Source organism: Polypterus senegalus, chromosome 4, assembly GCF_016835505.1.
Source record: "Polypterus senegalus isolate Bchr_013 chromosome 4, ASM1683550v1, whole genome shotgun sequence".
NCBI lineage: Eukaryota > Metazoa > Chordata > Cladistia > Polypteriformes > Polypteridae > Polypterus > Polypterus senegalus.
In genome coordinates, this window is record NC_053157.1 from 66,659,943 (window position 1) to 66,678,630 (window position 18,688).

General features: G+C 36.1%; 1 protein-coding gene across 1 annotated transcript in view; it reads right to left on the bottom strand.

Annotated features, from left to right (window-relative positions):
- gak (cyclin G associated kinase) overlaps positions 1–18,688 on the bottom strand; it is a 137,176-nt gene that overhangs the window by 89,606 nt on the left and 28,882 nt on the right. Inside the window, exons 6-7 of the mRNA XM_039750796.1 lie at positions 6,853–6,978; positions 5,115–5,204 (exon numbers count right to left, since the gene is read on the bottom strand). Of these exons, the coding sequence (XP_039606730.1) occupies positions 5,115–5,204; positions 6,853–6,978 (216 nt within the window). The remainder of the gene's footprint in view (positions 1–5,114; positions 5,205–6,852; positions 6,979–18,688) is intronic.

The window sequence follows — 18,688 nt, forward strand, 5'->3', positions numbered from 1 at the left end:
TGTGATAACGAAGAAAAACTAGAAATTATTATTTAATCACAGATTCCTGCAATTATTCCTCTTGAGGTAAAAACAAATTTCCTGTTTGTTTGTCTGCTCTCAGCTGCCGTCATGGGTGGAGCTTTGAAGAAAATAAGTTGACCAGCACAAAACCAAAAAATGTCTGAAGCTGTTTAGAGCAATTTTGTCCCTCGCCAAAATTGTTTAAAAACGTGCATATCCAGAATGTGAACATAATCAAAAAAAGAAGCACTTACCGTTCCCAGTGACTTCAATGTGGTAATTATAATGCCTTAAAGTTATGGTTTGTAGTGCTTAGATTGGATAAAAACCAATAGAAAACCTACTGTAGGCAAACCTGCAGGTTTCTAATACTCATTTCTCTATAAACAACTACTTGCAGCCAAAAAGGTCAAGAAAATGTGTCCCTGATTGACAATTATTGAAGTCTATTGTAGTTCCAAACATAATCAGGGTGAGTCATTTCACTGCAGCTGCAAGTGAAAAAAAAGGTGAACTGATGAGCTGTAGAATATTAACAACTAGCCGACCCCCGACGTAGTTTACACCGCATAATTATTTATTGATGGGTGAATACTTCCTGAAAGACACAGTTGTCCAAATGGGGTGGGTTTGATGATACGACTCTGAGTGAATGAAAAGATGGAACTCTGGAGAGAGCAACATACAATTGTCCATGACTGAAAACTGGTTTTGGCAGACACAGACATATCTTTTTGAAAGTTTGGCCCTGTGCCTTATTAATTGTCATTGCAAAGGCTAATCTAACAGGAAATTGTCTGCGTGTAAAAGTAAAAGACAAATTTGAATCTGATGGGGTCAGGGAAATCCAGGGAATAAGGACAGTTTGTGAGGTAGCAGCTGCGATAGTGTTACACTCTAGTACATTGCGGTGAATGCTGGTAACAGAAAGTCTAGTGCCATTACAGAGACCTCTTGCTGGCATGAGGTTTCTGAGAAGCATGACGAATGAACCAATTTTAATTTTGAGTTTATGCGGAGGCATGCCAGTGGGAGCAAGACTGTTAAGAAATTCTTCGGGGAATGAAAGTTGATCTGCACGATCGTCTGTGATGATGGAGTCAATTAAATACTGTGTAGATTAAAAACTCCTTTGCAGAGCAGCAAGATAGAACAATCATTACTGGTGCTGCTCCACAAATCTAGTGTCAATTGGTTTAAAATATGTGCTTGTTAGTTGTTCATGTGGTGTCTGTAAGTTCTCCCAAGCTTAGTGCAGTGTTCTCTCTAAAGCCATAAAGATACATTGAAATTGCAAATGCAGCTTAGTGTGAGTGGAATTATGCATGGCTTAACTTGTGTATCAGATGTTCCTGTGAGGTGTAAGCACAGGCGTCCATTTCTTGCCTTTCATGTAGAACAGGAGTTAGAGAGAGATAATCTGCGAGATGAGGTACAGAGCAGATTTTCTTTAAAAATTGCCAGATCTCAGAAATGGTTTTACTTTTTATTTCTTTCTAAATGAAAGTGAACATACTGTTTTACAATATCTGTGCAGTCACAAGACACGGACAAATATCTGATAAAATTCTTGTCTTGAAAAATAGGCATACTGTATTTGGTAAGTTTTAAGCCATATGTTTGGGTCCTGGCACTCTTTCAGCTCCATTGTAAACTGTAAGAACAGACAAGGATTTTTTTAAATTTATAAAAACACTTCACTTTGGAACACAATTTTATATTGCAAATTACCATGAGTGTAAAGAAATAACTGTGACTTGGAAAATGCAGAAACTATCCTTTAAAGTTTTTAAAAAAATGCAAAAAATAAAACACAACAAAATTAAGTACTTACATGAGAAGAATAAAAACATATTAATAGTTATTCTGACATTTTTAAAACTACAACAATTTTTGGAATGAATTCTTCTCTAATTGTGTTTTTTATTCATTATTTACTTTGCTCTTTGTTTTACTCCATTTGGCTCTAAGATACTAACTTAAAAAAAGATCTGTTAAAACTGTTGTAATAATCACTATATTGCTGTAGTACTTTGGAAAAACGTCCATGCATTTCAACAAGATCACCCATTCTTTGCCTCCAAATACAACATGAATATAGTTTAAACAAACTGCAGTAAACAGTTTTAAACAGACAATGCAGCCATACATGCCAAAGCCATAAAAACCTCCACCACGTTTAACAGATAAGGTGATATGCTTTGGATCTTGGGCAGTTCCTTTATGTCTCTACACTTTGCTGTTGCCATCACTCTGATACAGGTTAATCTTTGTCACGTCCTGTCCACAAGATATTTTTCTAGAATTCTGCAGGCTTTTTAAAGTACTTTTTTGCAAACTGTAATCTGCCCATCCTGTTTTTGGGACTAACTAGTAGTTTCAAACTTGCAATGTGGCCTCTGTATTTCTGTTCATGAAGTTTTCTGTGGATGGTGGTCTCTGACACATACACAGCTGTCTCCTGAAGACCATTTCTGATCTGTTGGACAGGCATTTGGAGCTTTTTCTTTACCATTCTTCTGTCATCAGCAGTAGAGATCCCCTTTGTCATTACTGAGCTCACCAGTGCATTCCTTCTTCCAAATGATGTACCAGACAGTCATTTTAGGTAATAATATGTTTAGATACAGTGCATCCGGAAAGTATTCACAGCGCATCACTTTTTCCACATTTTGTTATGTTACAGCCTTATTCCAAAATGGATTAAATTCATTATTTTCCTCAGAATTATACACACAACACCCCATAATGACAACATGAAAAAAGTTTACTTGAGGTTTTTGCAAATTTATTAAAAATAAAAAAACTGAGAAATCACATGTACATAAGTATTCACAGCCTTTGCCATGAAGTTCAAAATTGAGCTCAGGTGCATTCCGTTTCCCCTATATATATACATACACACACATATACACAAACTTTTGCCTTCATTCACGACCACACACTCGGTATACAAACAAGCCAGTTTCCCTTTCATATATCAGTAATCCCTCGTTTATCGCGGAAGATAGGTTCCAAGGCCGGCCGCAATAACTGAATTTCCGCGAAGTAGGGACACCATATTTATTTAATTATTTAACGTGTATTTGGACGTTTTTAAACCCTCCTTGTACTGTTTACAACCCACCCTTTACTCTATTAATAACAGGGACCTACCTAACATTTCCTGGGGCACCTCTTCCACGGTTTCTAAAGGTGTATCCGTAGTAGTAGTAGGAACTGGCTCTTTTTTGCGAGGCTGCAAAAACATTGTGATCGGCAGTTGCTGCCGCTGCTTCTTTTTCCGGTCGAAGAGCACCTTGTAGGTGGTCATGATGTCTCGACCTTGTTGCAAAATTGGACTGATCGAATGGCGTTAAGGATCAGCACCAGCCTTGGAAGAAGGAGCACGTTTGGGAGCCATTGCAGGGGGTGAAAATTGAAGCGAAGTTCAACACAAAGAAACAACAAAAAAGTCACACACAGTACAGTGTAAAGTAAACCGCTCGGCAAGAAAGCTTGAAGCGAAATGGCTGCAACAGAGAGACATTAGAAAGCGGGAAGCTATGATTTGTCGTTTCCCTCCCATGTACCAATCACAGCCCGTGTTACAACGCACTTAGTCACCAAACTTGTTTTGTTGTTCTTAGACTAGGAAATACTACTACAATATTTAAAAACCCCGCAAAGTTGTGAATCCGCGAAAAAGTGAACCACGAGTAGCGAGGGATTACTGTATATACAGTAATCCCTCGCTATATCGCGCTTCGACTTTCGGCTTCACTCTATCGCGGATTTTAAATGTAAGCACATCTAAATATATATCACAGATTTTTCGCTGGTTCGCCGCTTTCTGCAGACAATGGGTCTTTTAATTTAGGTTACATGCTTCCTCAGTTTGATTGCCCAGTTGATTTCATACAAGGGATGCTATTGGCGGTTGGCTTAGAAGCTACCCAATCTGAGCATGTATTACATATTAACTAAAACTCCTCAATGCTATAAGATATGCTTCCCGCGCGGTGCTTGTTTGCTTCTCTCTATCTTTCTCACTCTCTCTGCCTGACGGAGGGGGTGTGAGCAGAGGGGCTGTTTGCACAGAGGACACGGACGCTCCTCTACAAAATGCCGCTTTATCGCGGTGCTTAAAAGCACGTATTAATTTTTTGATTGTTTGCTTTTCTTTGCGAGCGCTGTCTCTGACATTCTCTGCTCCTGACAGGCGCTCCTTTATGACTGCGCTCCTTTGAAGATAAGATATGTTTGCTTTCTTTTAATTGTGAAAAAGAACTGTCATCTCTGTCTTGTAATGGAGCACAGTTTAAATGTTTGACTAAAGGGTGTTATTTCATGTCTAGAGGGCTCTAATAATGTTAACAGGGTGGGAGAGTTTATAAGGGCTTAAAATATATAAAAATAACCATACAAACACATGGTTTCTACTTCGCAGATTTTCATCTATCGCGGGGGGTTCTGGAACGCAACCCCCGCGATCGAGGAAGGATTACTGTATACTGTATATATATATTTTTTTTTTTCTTTCTTCAAAAACATATTATATATGCATTTGTCACATGAAACTGTGTTCTACAGTTAATAAATGTAATAAATATCTTGCCCGCTCTGGGGCTTTACAATGGAGGGTATGGGGCACAGATGAAAAGCTCAAAATCTTACCAAATAAAGACACCAAGACAATTGTCTTTGCTTGAAAAAATTTAGATTTTTTTCCACATTTTTGCCAAATGTTAACTTACAATAGATTTCAATAACCAAAAAAAAATTCTATACAAATCACATTTTATATTAAATTCATAAGCTGTAGTATTTCTGAATAAAGCCAATGCAGAGTTTACATTAGCTTCTGCATGAGAGCTTTTCTGTAATTTAAATTAATCCGATCTCGTTGTTCTTTGGGTAATAATATATTGTATCATGCTCTGAGGAATTGTGTAAGTAATGCCCCATTTTTTTGTAAAGAACACCAGAAACATATTTAAAGAAAATAAATAAACTAGCACAATTTGTTTTTCCTGTGTACATGACAAGTTGATACATAAAGTACTTAATTAATAAACTTATTTCAAATGTATAATTAATAAAATGATAAAAAAACACTATAGTTTACATACCCAAATATCCTGCTTTTCATTAATAGGATAATTAGAGTACAAATCAATCATCTCAGGTGTTCTGTATGCTGGTGTAGTGTTTCTAGTTATCTGAAATACAAAAAATACACAATAATTGTATTTTTCTTATTACCAATTAAATGTGTCTTTTAAAAAGACATGAAAAGTCTTGTTGGATTATGATTAGTTTCACATCTCAATTAAATCACATTTTTTATTGCTTATTTGCCTACAAGACATTCTCAAAAAGCAAGCTTGGAGGGGAAAATAACAGACAAAGATTTCATGCTTTGATCAATTGAGGTCATTACTGAAAGAAGAAGATGATGTTGATTTTTGGTCAGTAACAAAGTGTGACCTAGAGCTTTATATTTGTAATTAAAATTCAATCCAATTGAGTAAGTTTAAAATAACTTTTTTATCTTGGGCATGTGTCTTCCAATTTTCACACACTACTATCATGCTCTAGGTCTGCCGATCTATTACTTTACATAAAGACCAAGAGGGCTTAAAGTTATCATCAGAACGTAAACCAAGTAACAGTGCTTATATTACTTTCTGTGTTGTCACAAAGGTTTCTATGTATGTGCTTTATTGTTGTATTTTTCTGGTTCTTTTTTTGTTTGATTTACTTTTTTGTTTTATTTTAATTGTTCTATATTTGGTCTGTGCAAATTTTCCTTGAAAATAAAATGCCTAAAAATAATAAATAAAATATTGTGCAATTTTAATTGCTGAAAAACAAAATCAAAATGTCACTTTTAATATTTTCTTCATAAATATTTTATATTACTGATATTTTATTTTTTTTTCCTACCAAAAGCTAAAACATATTCTAATACATAAAAAGTACCCACATCACTTTTTCCTTTTAATTATGCAATTCCATATTAGCAGTTACATTTTTCAAATATTCACACTACTTTGAAACACACTTGGCTTGGCAGCACACAAGCTTTTGTATACTAAGAAAAAAAATAGTGTTCGCTGCACAATAAACCACACATGCACTGCTGCCTTCACCTTGTCTAGTCAATGGCTTCTCAAAACTTTTCAAGGATCCACACAGGTGAAAATCTAGTAGAGCTGTTTGGTGGGTGGTTGAGATTTAATCAATATTTAACATTTTTCAAAGTGAATACCATTACTAATATTATACAAACAGTAAAATATCAATGCAATCAAAATTACAAAAGAAAAATGAAAATGGAGAATTTTGCATAAAAATAGTTCTACCTTCCAGATTTACAAAATAGGCATTTGCCTAGTGAAAAGATCTTAAAAAAATGCAAAGATAATAAAATATCTACTTAATTACTTACTTAAAAAGAAATAAATGATACAAAAGGAAAAACACAACTAAATATAATCATTTGCTGCAAGTAAAAATAGGCATGTGGAATTATAGGAAGTGTCATCATTTCAAATTTATGACATACATCATTCAGATCCAGACTGAGACACTTAAAAGTTATTGACTTTTTCACAATGGCAAACTGTCTGATTTGCAACATATGTGAGTAACATGCAATGAGGTCAATTGTGCTATACCTATTGCTTACATAATATGCTACTGCTCTCTACCCTGCAGAGTACAGGTAAGCAGGTTTAGAATTTGTCAGAACTGAGATTAAATAAAATAGTTAGCAAAAGAGAAAACTAACATATAATGACAAATTAATTTAATTAATATATGTACTTAAACCATACTAATATTACAATATCTAAATTAACTCACTTCTTCTTCTACCATAGACCTCTTTTGTGCAGACCAGCTGTAGTCGGGGTAATGAGCAATTGTAGTTGAGCTACCAAAGTCACACAGTTTAATTGTGCCTTGATGACTGATGAGAAGATTTTCAATCTGAAATGGCAAATACAATTTACATTAGTACAAAACATAATAATAAAAAGTACATTTTTATTTGCTTTAAAATCCATTATAACACTACTACAAACACCTGTCTAGAAAAAAGTTTGAGGGAGATCTTTGTCTCTACCTAGATTATGGTACACCACCTCTCCAAAGAACTGAGGTGAAGGAAAAACCAAACTCCTACCATCTAATCTATTACCAGAACCTATATGACAAGAGTTTTGCAGTATAATGATCAGTGAGGACATAAACCCCATTGCCCTAAACTGTTTAAAAGTTTTTACATACCTTCAGTGAAAATTCTAAAGGTAGAAATTCACGCAGACACTCTGACACCAAAGATACTAAAGTACTTGGACTACATATTTTTTATTCAAGCACTAGTATTTATAATTATCAAAACAGATCACAAATATTCTAATTTAATTATACAGTCATATGAAAAAGTTTGGGAACCCCTCTTAATTCTTTGGATTTTTTGTTTATCATTGAACTGAGCTTTCAAAGTAGCAACTTCCTTTTAATATATGACATGCCTTATGGAAACAGTACTATTTCAGCAGTGACATTAAGTTTATTGGATTAACAGAAAATATGCAATATGCATCATAACAAAATTAGACAGTTGCATAAATTTGGGCACCCCAACAGAGATATGACATCAATACTTAGTTGAGCATTTTGCAGATATAACAACCACTAGACGCCTCCTAGGGCCTTTGATGAGTGTCTGGATTCTGGATTGGAGGTATTTTTGACCATTCTTCCATACAAAATCTCTCCAGTACAGTTAAATTTGATGGCTGCCGAGCATTGACAGCCTGCTTCAAATCATCCCATAGATTTTCGATGATATTTAAGTCAGGGGACTGCGACGGCCATTCCAAAACATTATACTTCTCCCTCTGCATGAATGCCTTTGTAGATTTCAAACTGTGTTTTGAGTCATTGTAACTTCAACTTTGTGACTGATGCTTGAACATTATCCTAAAGAATTTGTTGCTATTGGGTTGAATTCATCCGACCCTTGACTTTAACAAGGGCCTCAGTTCCTGAACTAATCACACAGCCCCACAGCATGATGGAACCTCCACCAAATTTGACAGTAGGTAGCAGGTTTTTTTCTTGTTCTTTTTCCACCATGCAAAGCTCTTTTTGTTATGACCAAATAACTCAATTTTTGTCTCATCAGTCCAAAGCACTTTGTTCCAAAATGAATCTGGTTTGTCTAAATGAGCATTTGCGTATAACAAGCGACTCAGTTTGTGGCATGAGTGCAGAAAGGGTTTCTTTCTTTGTGCAAATTGCATTGAATGGAAGAGCGATGTACAGATACACAATCTGCAGCAAGATGTTCTTGCAGGTCTTTGGAGGTTATCTGTGGGTTGTCTGTAACCATTCTCACAATCCTGCGCATATGCCGCTCCTGTATTTTTCTTGGCCTGCCAGACCTGGGTTTAATAGCAACTGTGCCTGTGGCCTTCCATTTCCTGATTACATTCCTTACAGTTGAAATTGACAGTTTAAACCTCTGAGATAGCTTTTTGTAGCCTTGCCCTAAACCATGATACTGAGCAATCTTTGTTTTCAGATCTTTTGAGAGTTGCTTTGAGGATCCCATGCTGCCTGTCACTCTTCAGAGGAGAGTCAAAGGGAAGCACAACTTGCAACTGACCACCGTAAATACCTTTTCTCACGATTGGATACACCTGTCTACAAAGTTCAGGGCTTAATGAGCTAATCTAACCAATTTGATGTTGCAAGTAATAAGTATTGAGCAGATACATGTATTCAAATCAGCAAAATTACAAGGGGATCCATATTTTTGCACAGCCAGTTTTTCACATTTGATTTAATTTCATACAACTAAATACTGCTTCACTAAAAATCTTTGTTTGGAAAACACCCCAGTAATCAGATGTTCCTAGGGAATGAAAGACATACCACTCTTATCTATTTTGTTAAAAGTAGAGTAAATTATTATTCAGGCGGAGAGGGGTTCCCAAACATTTTCATTTGACTGTATATATTGTCACACACACGTGTTTAGGGGACAACTAAAGGGCCTGAATAGATGTAATTCCACGCCGGACCAGGGGGTGGCGAAGTGTACGAATTCTTTCTCTCAATCCCTTAAAGAACATTCTCGGGAAATCCCGTCCGGTTCTGGGGCAGCCAACGATATCACTTCTGGTTCCGGTCCTGATGACATCACTTCCTCTACTTGCCTTTAAAGCTTGCTTCCAGTTAATCAGTTCTGTGTTGGACTCAGTTGTGTGAACAGGTCTGTTCTTATTAATCAGTTTTGCAGCCGGGAAAAATTCCCAATGTCTTTTGGTAATTTTTGTGACTATATATATATTATACATATACATACACACATATACTGTATTTAAAAATAAATTTGGTTTATCACCCAAACTGCCATTGTCAGAACTAGAATTATTAGACATCATGCTAGACTCTTTGGCCTTTTCTGCTGACATTCTATAGTCACAAGAATGCTGCAGTGTGCATTTTTATCATATTTTTTGAACATCCACTTGTTAATTTTCATCATTATAATTTTATTATAAAGTTTCTTGACATAATTCTATTAATCAATAACAAAACTGACATTTCCTTATTCTATGTTAATAACACATTTGTTTGCCGAGATTTTTCAGGTGGGAGGAACAAAGATGTGAGGAGATTATTTCGGATAAGGAACACAAAAGTTTCAGGATATGACAGTTATTGTTACATTCATGTATGCACACATACTGTGGTAGAAATCAACATACTAATTAAAGAAAGAAACTTGTCCTCTACCAGGACAAGGTTGATTAAAATCTTTTTGAGTTAGTAACCAGGCAGGAGAAAGCCTGTTAATCTGTGTAATTTATTTACCCTTGCAGATCAGGCTGAAGAGGAAGCATCCATCACAGCCGCCTGTTACAGTATGGTCAGAATGATCAAAAATTTAATGGGAAAGGTCCATTTTATAAATAACTGAATTTGTATAACAGTGCCAAATTAATGCTAATATGTCATACTCTGATTGGTAAAAAAAAAAAAACATGAGGAGCTTTAGCATAAAGCTCAGCCAGCCTAAAATAAAAGTATTTCTCCATTATAACTTTGTTCTTCAATATTTCTTGAATTCAGCTCTTATTCTTTTATGAAAACTGTATATGTGCCAACAAGCAAGTCTTTCTAGGTGCATGAAAGGACATTACATCAGCCAGTTTCTTGAACCACCCCCCTGGAACATTCTGCTTGTTTACTTGACAATTTCAACAGTGTCTGTATGACATTTTTAAAACATATTTTTATATTTTTCAATGTGCACTGCAAATCAAGAAACTTAACTATTGTTACTTCTAAATTATTCCCTCACAATACTCATCTAAACATCCACCCACACAGTGCTATACAAAAATAACCTGGCCAGTTCCCTAATTTTACTGAATAATATACTCTATAATAAATGTTTATTCTTACTGATATTTTTATTTGTTTTATGTAAAAGAAAATTGAGGAAAATATGTAACAGCTCTCCACACTATTCACAAGTGATTATAGCTCATTATTTCATGCAGATTTGCTCCAGGTTGCTCAACTTAGTTGGATAAAGATTGTTTTTCAATTGTGTAAATTTACAGCTTCTAAAGGTCCCCTAAGACCTTTTCCTAACATAACAAATGTCACATTCAAAGAGAACAGAAGCAAAGAAAAACATTTGTATGTAAAGCATTGTAGGGATCAGGAACAATCTACTAAGACATGTAGTTAAAGCGGAGATGTTGTCAACTTTTATGAAGCATCTAGGTGAGATATTGGGACTCTTAGCTATTAGCTAAATAAACAAGCTTGATGGACTGAATGGATGCATAAATTTAAAGTAAAAATCTCAAACCATGGCACAAATAAAAGATTCTAGCAAGTTAGACATTTTCAACAATGTTTAACATATTAATTGCTGTAATGTCTAGCTTGATCAGAATGCCCTTAGACCAGGGGTCCTCAATCACGGTCCTGGAAAGCCGCAGTGGCTGCAGGTTTTTGCTCCAACCCAGTTGCTTAATAAAAAGCACTTATTGCTAAAGTAACACTTCTGCTTCACTTTAGTGATTTTGAGCCCTTATTGCTTAATTTTGTCTTAAACAGCTATTTTAATTGCTCCTTATTACCAATAACATGCAAATGACAAGAGAGAGCAGCATTTCTCCATTTAGCTTATTTACATTTACACCTGTGTGTATTTATCTGCACTATTGGGTTTAATTAAATACTTGGAAGAAAAATGAGGAGAAAAAAGTGAAGGACTGAGAATTACTCGTCCATTTTAGCCTTTAAATCATTTGCATGATAGAAAGGGAAAGAAAATCTAGGATATGAGAATGACCTGACATAGCAGAGTTAATTTAATTTCATAGCTTGTTAGTGCTTTATTGGCAAGAATTGCTTTCTAATTAAGCAACCAGGTCAGAACAAAAACCTGCAGCCACTGCGGCTCTCCAGGACTGGGATTGAGGACCCCTGCCTTAGACTAAGGCCTGATTCACATCTAAGTTAATACCTACTCTAAGTATGCATTAAAATTATTTCATAAAATAAAGTAGACTACTGGAGAAAAACTGTATTCTGGCAGTATGATGCCTGCTTTACAAATTATGACAACAATCCTAGCAAGTTAAATCTTAAAGATGCCTCAGAGACAGAGGAGATATTAGGTCAATTTCTATACAGCATTTGAAACATGCATGCACTTACGCTCATCTGCAAGAAACAGGAAAGGACAGTTGATAAGGAATGGCAAGGGGTGTCTTCCTGTGTTATAAATCATTTAAGTGTAGAAAAAAGTAGCATGCCTTATATTTTTTTAAAAAACACACCGTGCTCCAATGAGGTACAGGCAACAGAGTATAACTGATTCAGCTTGTATGCTGTGGATTACCTGTGTTATTTGGATGAGGAAATAACGCAAAACAATGAAGAAGTGTGAACATGGTATTTCCTGATTCTGTGACACATGCCACAATTTATTTTCGGCAAAACAGTTGTACTTAAGTCATTGCCATGTCTTATTGCATTAGCATGTGCCTGTCAAGTAATCATTTAGTAGATGTGTGAACTTTATCCCAATGTTAATTATGAAATCCATTTAATATAATTTGAGAAGTATAAAGTAAGACACTCCAGCTTTCTTTAACAAGGCTGTGTGTCAAAGTCGATTTACAAGCAGATTTACTAGATAAGCAAGATGTTCTTGCAGAGTGCTTATAAAGATGGCAAGCCCAAACAACTGATAATTTTTATTTCTACATCTTTGTAGTATTTTTTTCGGTATCCCAAGTATGATAGATGCCAAACCACAGGCTTTGGATAAATAATTATGCATACAGTATGCATAATACAATATGCAATAATGGTTATTCCCCAAGTCTCACTCAAAGTGAAGCGTAATGGTCTGCTTTATAGTGTTACGACTGAAAAATTCTCAAGCCAGTATTCTACTTCCATCTAATGGATGAAATAACATCATGCTGCAAAAAATGTAATATATAGCAGCTCTGTGGTAGCATCAATATTCATGAGAGGAGTGGAGCCTTCAGCCATAAACACACTGCAAATAAGAAGCCTTAAAGCCAGTTTTTAGAATAAATTTACACTGCAACATCAGTCAGCATGACATGACTAGTGAAACAGATTCTGACATGCAAGTTTAAGTGATGTCCATGTTTGGTACTAAAATTCCTGCACATTCTCATTGCCCACTCAGGGGTGATATCCGATCCAAATTTGTCTGTTGATTATGATTATTTATGGAGCAGAAAAAAAAGTCATAGTAAACCATCTACTTGTTGCTGCAGACGACACATGGATGTTTTTCAGCCCACAAAAAGAGCAAGGGATAGTGGGTAAACCAGTATAGAGATGGTACTTGTCCACAAACCAGTTGTTACAGCCACTCTATGACCGAGTATTATTTTTCACTCATTATTAAATATTTGCATTTTACAAATAACTATGATAAAGCCAATCACCCAGCACCAAACCTGCACAAACTGTGGTAAATATATCAAAAATATGCAGAGGTACATGTTCCCGATCTTGACATAAATATTGGTGAAAGTCTCAAGGGTTACAAGGGAAGGCTGTCATAGATATAGTACAATGCATCTAAACAGGCATGCTTCAGAATTAAGTTCCACATGCTGTGTGAAGCAAGCTCTGGAAACATCAGGAAATTAATCATTTACACTGGAAGAGAAATCAAACGAGTTGACAAATACAGTCAATATGGCATCACTACATCATCTGTACTTATCACTGGTGGACACTTGGCTTGAAGAAGGGTACTGTGTAATAGTGGATACTTTTATACTTCACCTGAACTGCATTGAGATTTTTTGTTCTTTATTTCACCTTATACAATTTCTCGTATTAGGAATTTGTTAGTTTTCGCATACCAATTGGAGTCAGAGCACAGGGTCAGCCATTGTACAGTGCCCTTGGAGCAATTAACACTAGAATTACCAGAGCCTACGAAAAAACTCGTAATTCCGTCCCACCTTAACTCGCTTCTTAAATCCCTTCACACCTCTCCGCCAGCGCTCTTTGTCTTCTAAATGTGCTGATAAAGAGAAGCTAGGAGCAGCCGGCTCTTTCATCACCCCACCAATTTAGAACGTGCACGAACTTCTCCCAGCTCATGCCTTGATTGAGTATCTGGGAGTGAAGTGGAGTTTTAGAGTGGAAATAATAGATCATTATTTGGAACACACGCATTTCATGTCTGTTCCGTTTCTACAGTAATCTGTGTAAACACATTGTTAAAACAGAAACGTTTTTTATATTCTAGTAGTAGATGACAAAATGTAGGCATAAACCATATAATGTATGAAGCCTGAAGTCCAAATAGCAAAGAAACATTTTCATAAAAGGTTCAAAAATAACACAACAATTGCGCTTTTATTCAAAAATATAACTGCAGAAACAAAAAGCCGCTTTACCATGCGACATTGACAGCAGTTTATTATAACTGTCTCCGTGGTGCAATGGAATCAGTTCTCGCCTTGCAATCAAAAGATCGCGAGTTCGATCCTGCACCACTCCGTTTTGAGAAGTAAACTGCTCTTAGTCTTACTATTTTAGAATAAAAACATACATTTGATTTCAGTCTGTAACAGCCGGTGCAATTTATGATCCTTGTAAAGGTTAGCTTTTTTTTTTATTTCACTTTTCATTCTCTCAGTCACGTTCAGAATCAATCCATACAACCCCATCTGACACAGCTGTTTTCACTAAAGACGCACTATAGCTCTGCAGTGTACCACGATGCATACTAACGCCCCCCTTAAACTGGGTTTAGTCACACAAACGCTGGCGAAGCTGCCTTCTTCGTATCTCTACGTCACTTGATTTTCTTTTTATTCAGTTTTATTGAGTGTTCCTGCCAGTCTCCGCATGTTGCTGTATGCTGTTTCTTTTGTACTCCAGGACATGCAGAGGAGAGAATGGTAAAGAACAGTAACTTCGGCGCTATATGCAATAATCAGACATTTCCCATCTGCCCGTTGTTTTGTTATACTTTTACACCAACTTATGTTCCTGTGTTTGAGTATGCTCAAACGGGCATGCTCAAAAAATACACGTGTAATGCCACGAAAAGTGCACGCAGACACTTCATTTCGCAAACAAAACAAGTTCCCATCTTTTATTCAAGACTACCTGTATAACCGAAGAAAAAAGAAAGCAAGTTACAGTAGGCGATTGATACGACAGCTTGCATGGTGCAATGCTAAGAAGTGCTGATTTTCATTCCGTGCTATATAAAATCATCACATTCAAATATTAACAGTTCCCACACACCCAAGGACCGTCCTTCCTACATTTATGACAGGTGTACTTGTTGCCGTGCACACACCTCTCTGTGCTATGGTTCCTATTACACTGAATGAGCACCTGACACTGTACTTTCTTCCCTGGGGGAAGGTTCCGCATCAGAGAATTTCCAGTTCCTGCATAAATTCACACCCGATCTGACGCTGTTCGTTTTTAAAGAATATTGCATTAGTGCGATGATATTTTCACATGTATTGTCTCTTTCTTTCAGGTGTGTAATAGAAACCACAGCATAGAGAGAAGTGTGTACATTGCTTCTTATAGGAAAAGGTGATGGAAAAAGTGCACTTGAATAAAAGTGCACTTTTGTTATACTTTTACACCAATATATGTTCCTGTGTTTGAACGACATGGGCAGATGGGGAGTGTTTGATTATTGCATATAGCGCCGAAGTTACTGCTCTTTACCATTCTTTCCTCTGCATGTCCTGGAGTACAAAAGAAACAGCATACAGCAACATGCGGAGACAGGCAGGAACACTCAATAAAACTGAATAAAAAGAAAATCAAGTGACGGTGAGATACGAAGAAGGCAGCTTCGCCAGCGTTTGTGTGTCAGAACCTGGTTTTAGGGGTCGTTAGTATGCATCGTGGTACACTGCAGAGCTATAGCGCGTCTTTAGTGAAAACAGCCGTGTCAGATGGGGTTGTATGGATTGATTCTGAACGCGACTGAAAGAATGAAAAGTGAATTAAAAAAAAAAAAGCTAACCTTTACAAGGATCATAAATTGCACCGGCTGTTACAGACTGAAATCAAATGTATGCTTTTATTCTAAAATAGTAAGACTAAGAGCAGTTTACTTCTCAAAACGGAGTGGCGCAGGACCGAACTCATGACCTTTTGATTCCCAAGCGGGAACTGATTCTATTGAACCACGGATGCAGTTACAATAAACCGCTGTCAATGTCGCATGTTAAGGCAACTTTTTGTTTCTGCAGTTATATTTTTGAATAAAAGCGCAATTGTGTTATTTTTGTGAAAATGTTTCTTTGCTATTTGGACTTCAGGCTTCATACATTATATAGTTTATGCCTACATTTTGTCATCTACTACTAGAATATAAAAAACGTTTCTGTTTTAACAATGTGTTTACACAGATTACTGTAGAAACGGAACAGACATGAAATGTGTGTGTTCCAAATAACGATCTATTATTTCCACTCTAAAACTCCACTTCACTCCCAGATACTCAATCAAGGCATGAGCTGAGAGAAGTTCGAGCACATTCTAAATTGGTGGGGGGATGGAATAGCCGGCTGCTCCTAGCTTCTCTTTATCAGCACATTTAGAAGACAAAGGACGCTGGCGGAGAGGTGTGAAGGGATTTAAGAAGCAATTTAAGGTGGGACGGAATTACAAGTTTTTTCGTAGGCTCTGGTAATTCTAGTGTTAAAGGTTAAGGGCCTTGCTCAAGGGCCCAGCAGAGTAGGCAGTGACGGGGATTTGAACCAGCAACCTTCGGGATACCAGCGCAGATCCTTAGCCACCACTCTGCCCCAGATTTTACTTTAAAGGAAACTGATGTACATGTTTATGATAAAACTAGCATGATACAACTGGTGACTCCTGTCACATCAAAGAGTATGGTGCTGTAGCTGTGTGGCAAAAAGGCAAAATGATTCCAATCAAGTTGAAGGACAATAAATATGTTCATCTCCAATGCTCTGGACATAAGCAACTGTCAATGTTCTTATAAGAGGAAACATGGAAATCACTATGCCTTAGTGCTATGATAGGGTTACAACAGTGAAACGCAACCTTTTTCGAGTTGCGGCGCACTAAGTCCAAAAATTTTCTTTCGCAGCGCACCTGAGGGACTGCCCATAAAGTCGTGACGACACAATCTGTAGACAATCGCCAATAAAAACAGTTAATTTTACAAGTTTGAAAGACATTTTATTAATAAAGGAATCAAAGGATAAATCTTAAATTTAATTAATGTGAACGTTTAGATTGTTTTCCAGCACATATGAGATTGATGCGAGAATCAATTTTCAAAAAGAGAGACGTGCATTTCCTTGTCGATCATTTGAAGTCTCTCGCGTTTCTTAGACTTCATTTCCGTAAGTGTTCTGTTATCTGTTTTTCCAACATAAAATATATATTTTTTAAACATTATCTTTTTAATCAACCAAAAGTTCAAAACACTAGCAATTTTAAATATTTTACAAAAGTTTTTGCTGCGCCCCTAGAAAAGCCCATGGCGCACCAGTTGCCCGACAATGGGTTACAACAACACAATGGGTGGTGTTGATAATGAGAGTTAGGCACTGACCTTCTACCCTGTCATGTTCAAGCAACAGAAAAATATAAAAAAAAATCTGTTAAAACAGTGCCTATGTGCATTAATGACTGTTAAAACATGAAGCACCTGAACTAAATCTGCATCAGCACAGCAGTGGACACAAGACATACCTTTCCTACTGTGAATGGGTTGATGTTTCGTTATTGACTTGTTTCTGTTACATATAACATTTTTTTGTTGGTGAAAAAAATTCAATGCATTTGTTCATTTTTCCAGTGATGAAAATAACACTAGGGAGGCTACATTCAATCAGTTCAAATAAAGTCACAAAACCCTAAGAATAGCAAACTTAAAAGTAAGGTGCAGTAAGCAAATACAACAAAATAAAAGTGCACTTTATATGCATTTTAAACAATGATCGTGTATTATTGTTATTCACAAAGTTAATAAAATGCATAGTTTTTATAATGGATTCCTAAAATTTCACCAAAATATGAAAGCATAACTTGGTATGAAGTTGTCACTATTTTTAATAAATGTAATTTCATCAAATTACAGGACAGAGAGTGTGTGTGTGTGCCTATAGTGCACCAACTCTGTGAAGATTATCCATTGCAATTAAAATGGCATTATTGTTACAATCCTGAAACACTAGTGTCCAATACATTTCTTTTAAATCCGAATTGACCCTACAAATTAATTTCTTCAAAGGAATAGCTCAAAGGAAAGTATTTGAAAATTAAAAACAACATAAATTTAATTAAAAAAATTGTCAAAATATATGGACTAATGCGATTTTGCCATAAAGAAAAAGGTTTTGCCAATCATAACTGTACAACATTTCATTTTGAAAAAAATATGTTAAATTAAAATAAGTACTCACAGTATTTATTTAAATGATTTCTAAAATTCATAATCACTTTGAGTAAAGGGGAACAACATTCAATTAAGAGGAAAGAAAAAAATGTCAAAGAATGCTCTGCAATCCCCATTTATCATCAGTCTCCTAGACCTAGCAAACAATTATATTGTGTTAATTTCATCAAAAGAACACTGATTTTAGTTTTCTGGCAACATTTGAACCGTGGTGTATTAAGTATACCATCAAAAAGAATGATGATAATACAGGGTACCTCTATGATCCACTGGGCCATTTTGTTATTCCTCTCTTTTTACATTTTGATAAAAGTTTATATCTTCAATGGACCATCACATGCATTAAAGCTTAACTCTGCTTTTCTGTAAAGCTGTGGTGGTGATACTTCTTGTGGACTCCAACAAGTTCCAAATAGTTGAAGAACAACAACAGCCACTGAGGTACAGTCTTGTTACTTATAATGGTCAATGGTTGCATGCAGGTACTGTGTCTAAAGAGGACGGGATTAGGGTTCAATGACAACTTGAAGCTGTTTGTATAAGAAAGTGCCTTCCTTGAGATACAAATGATGATACCTTGCAGTAGAAAACTGAAAGCTTAACTTTCCTCAACTTTTACCCATTAACTACTGAAACTTTTCATTCTATAAAAGGGAGAACTCCATGAATGGAGAATGGAATCTG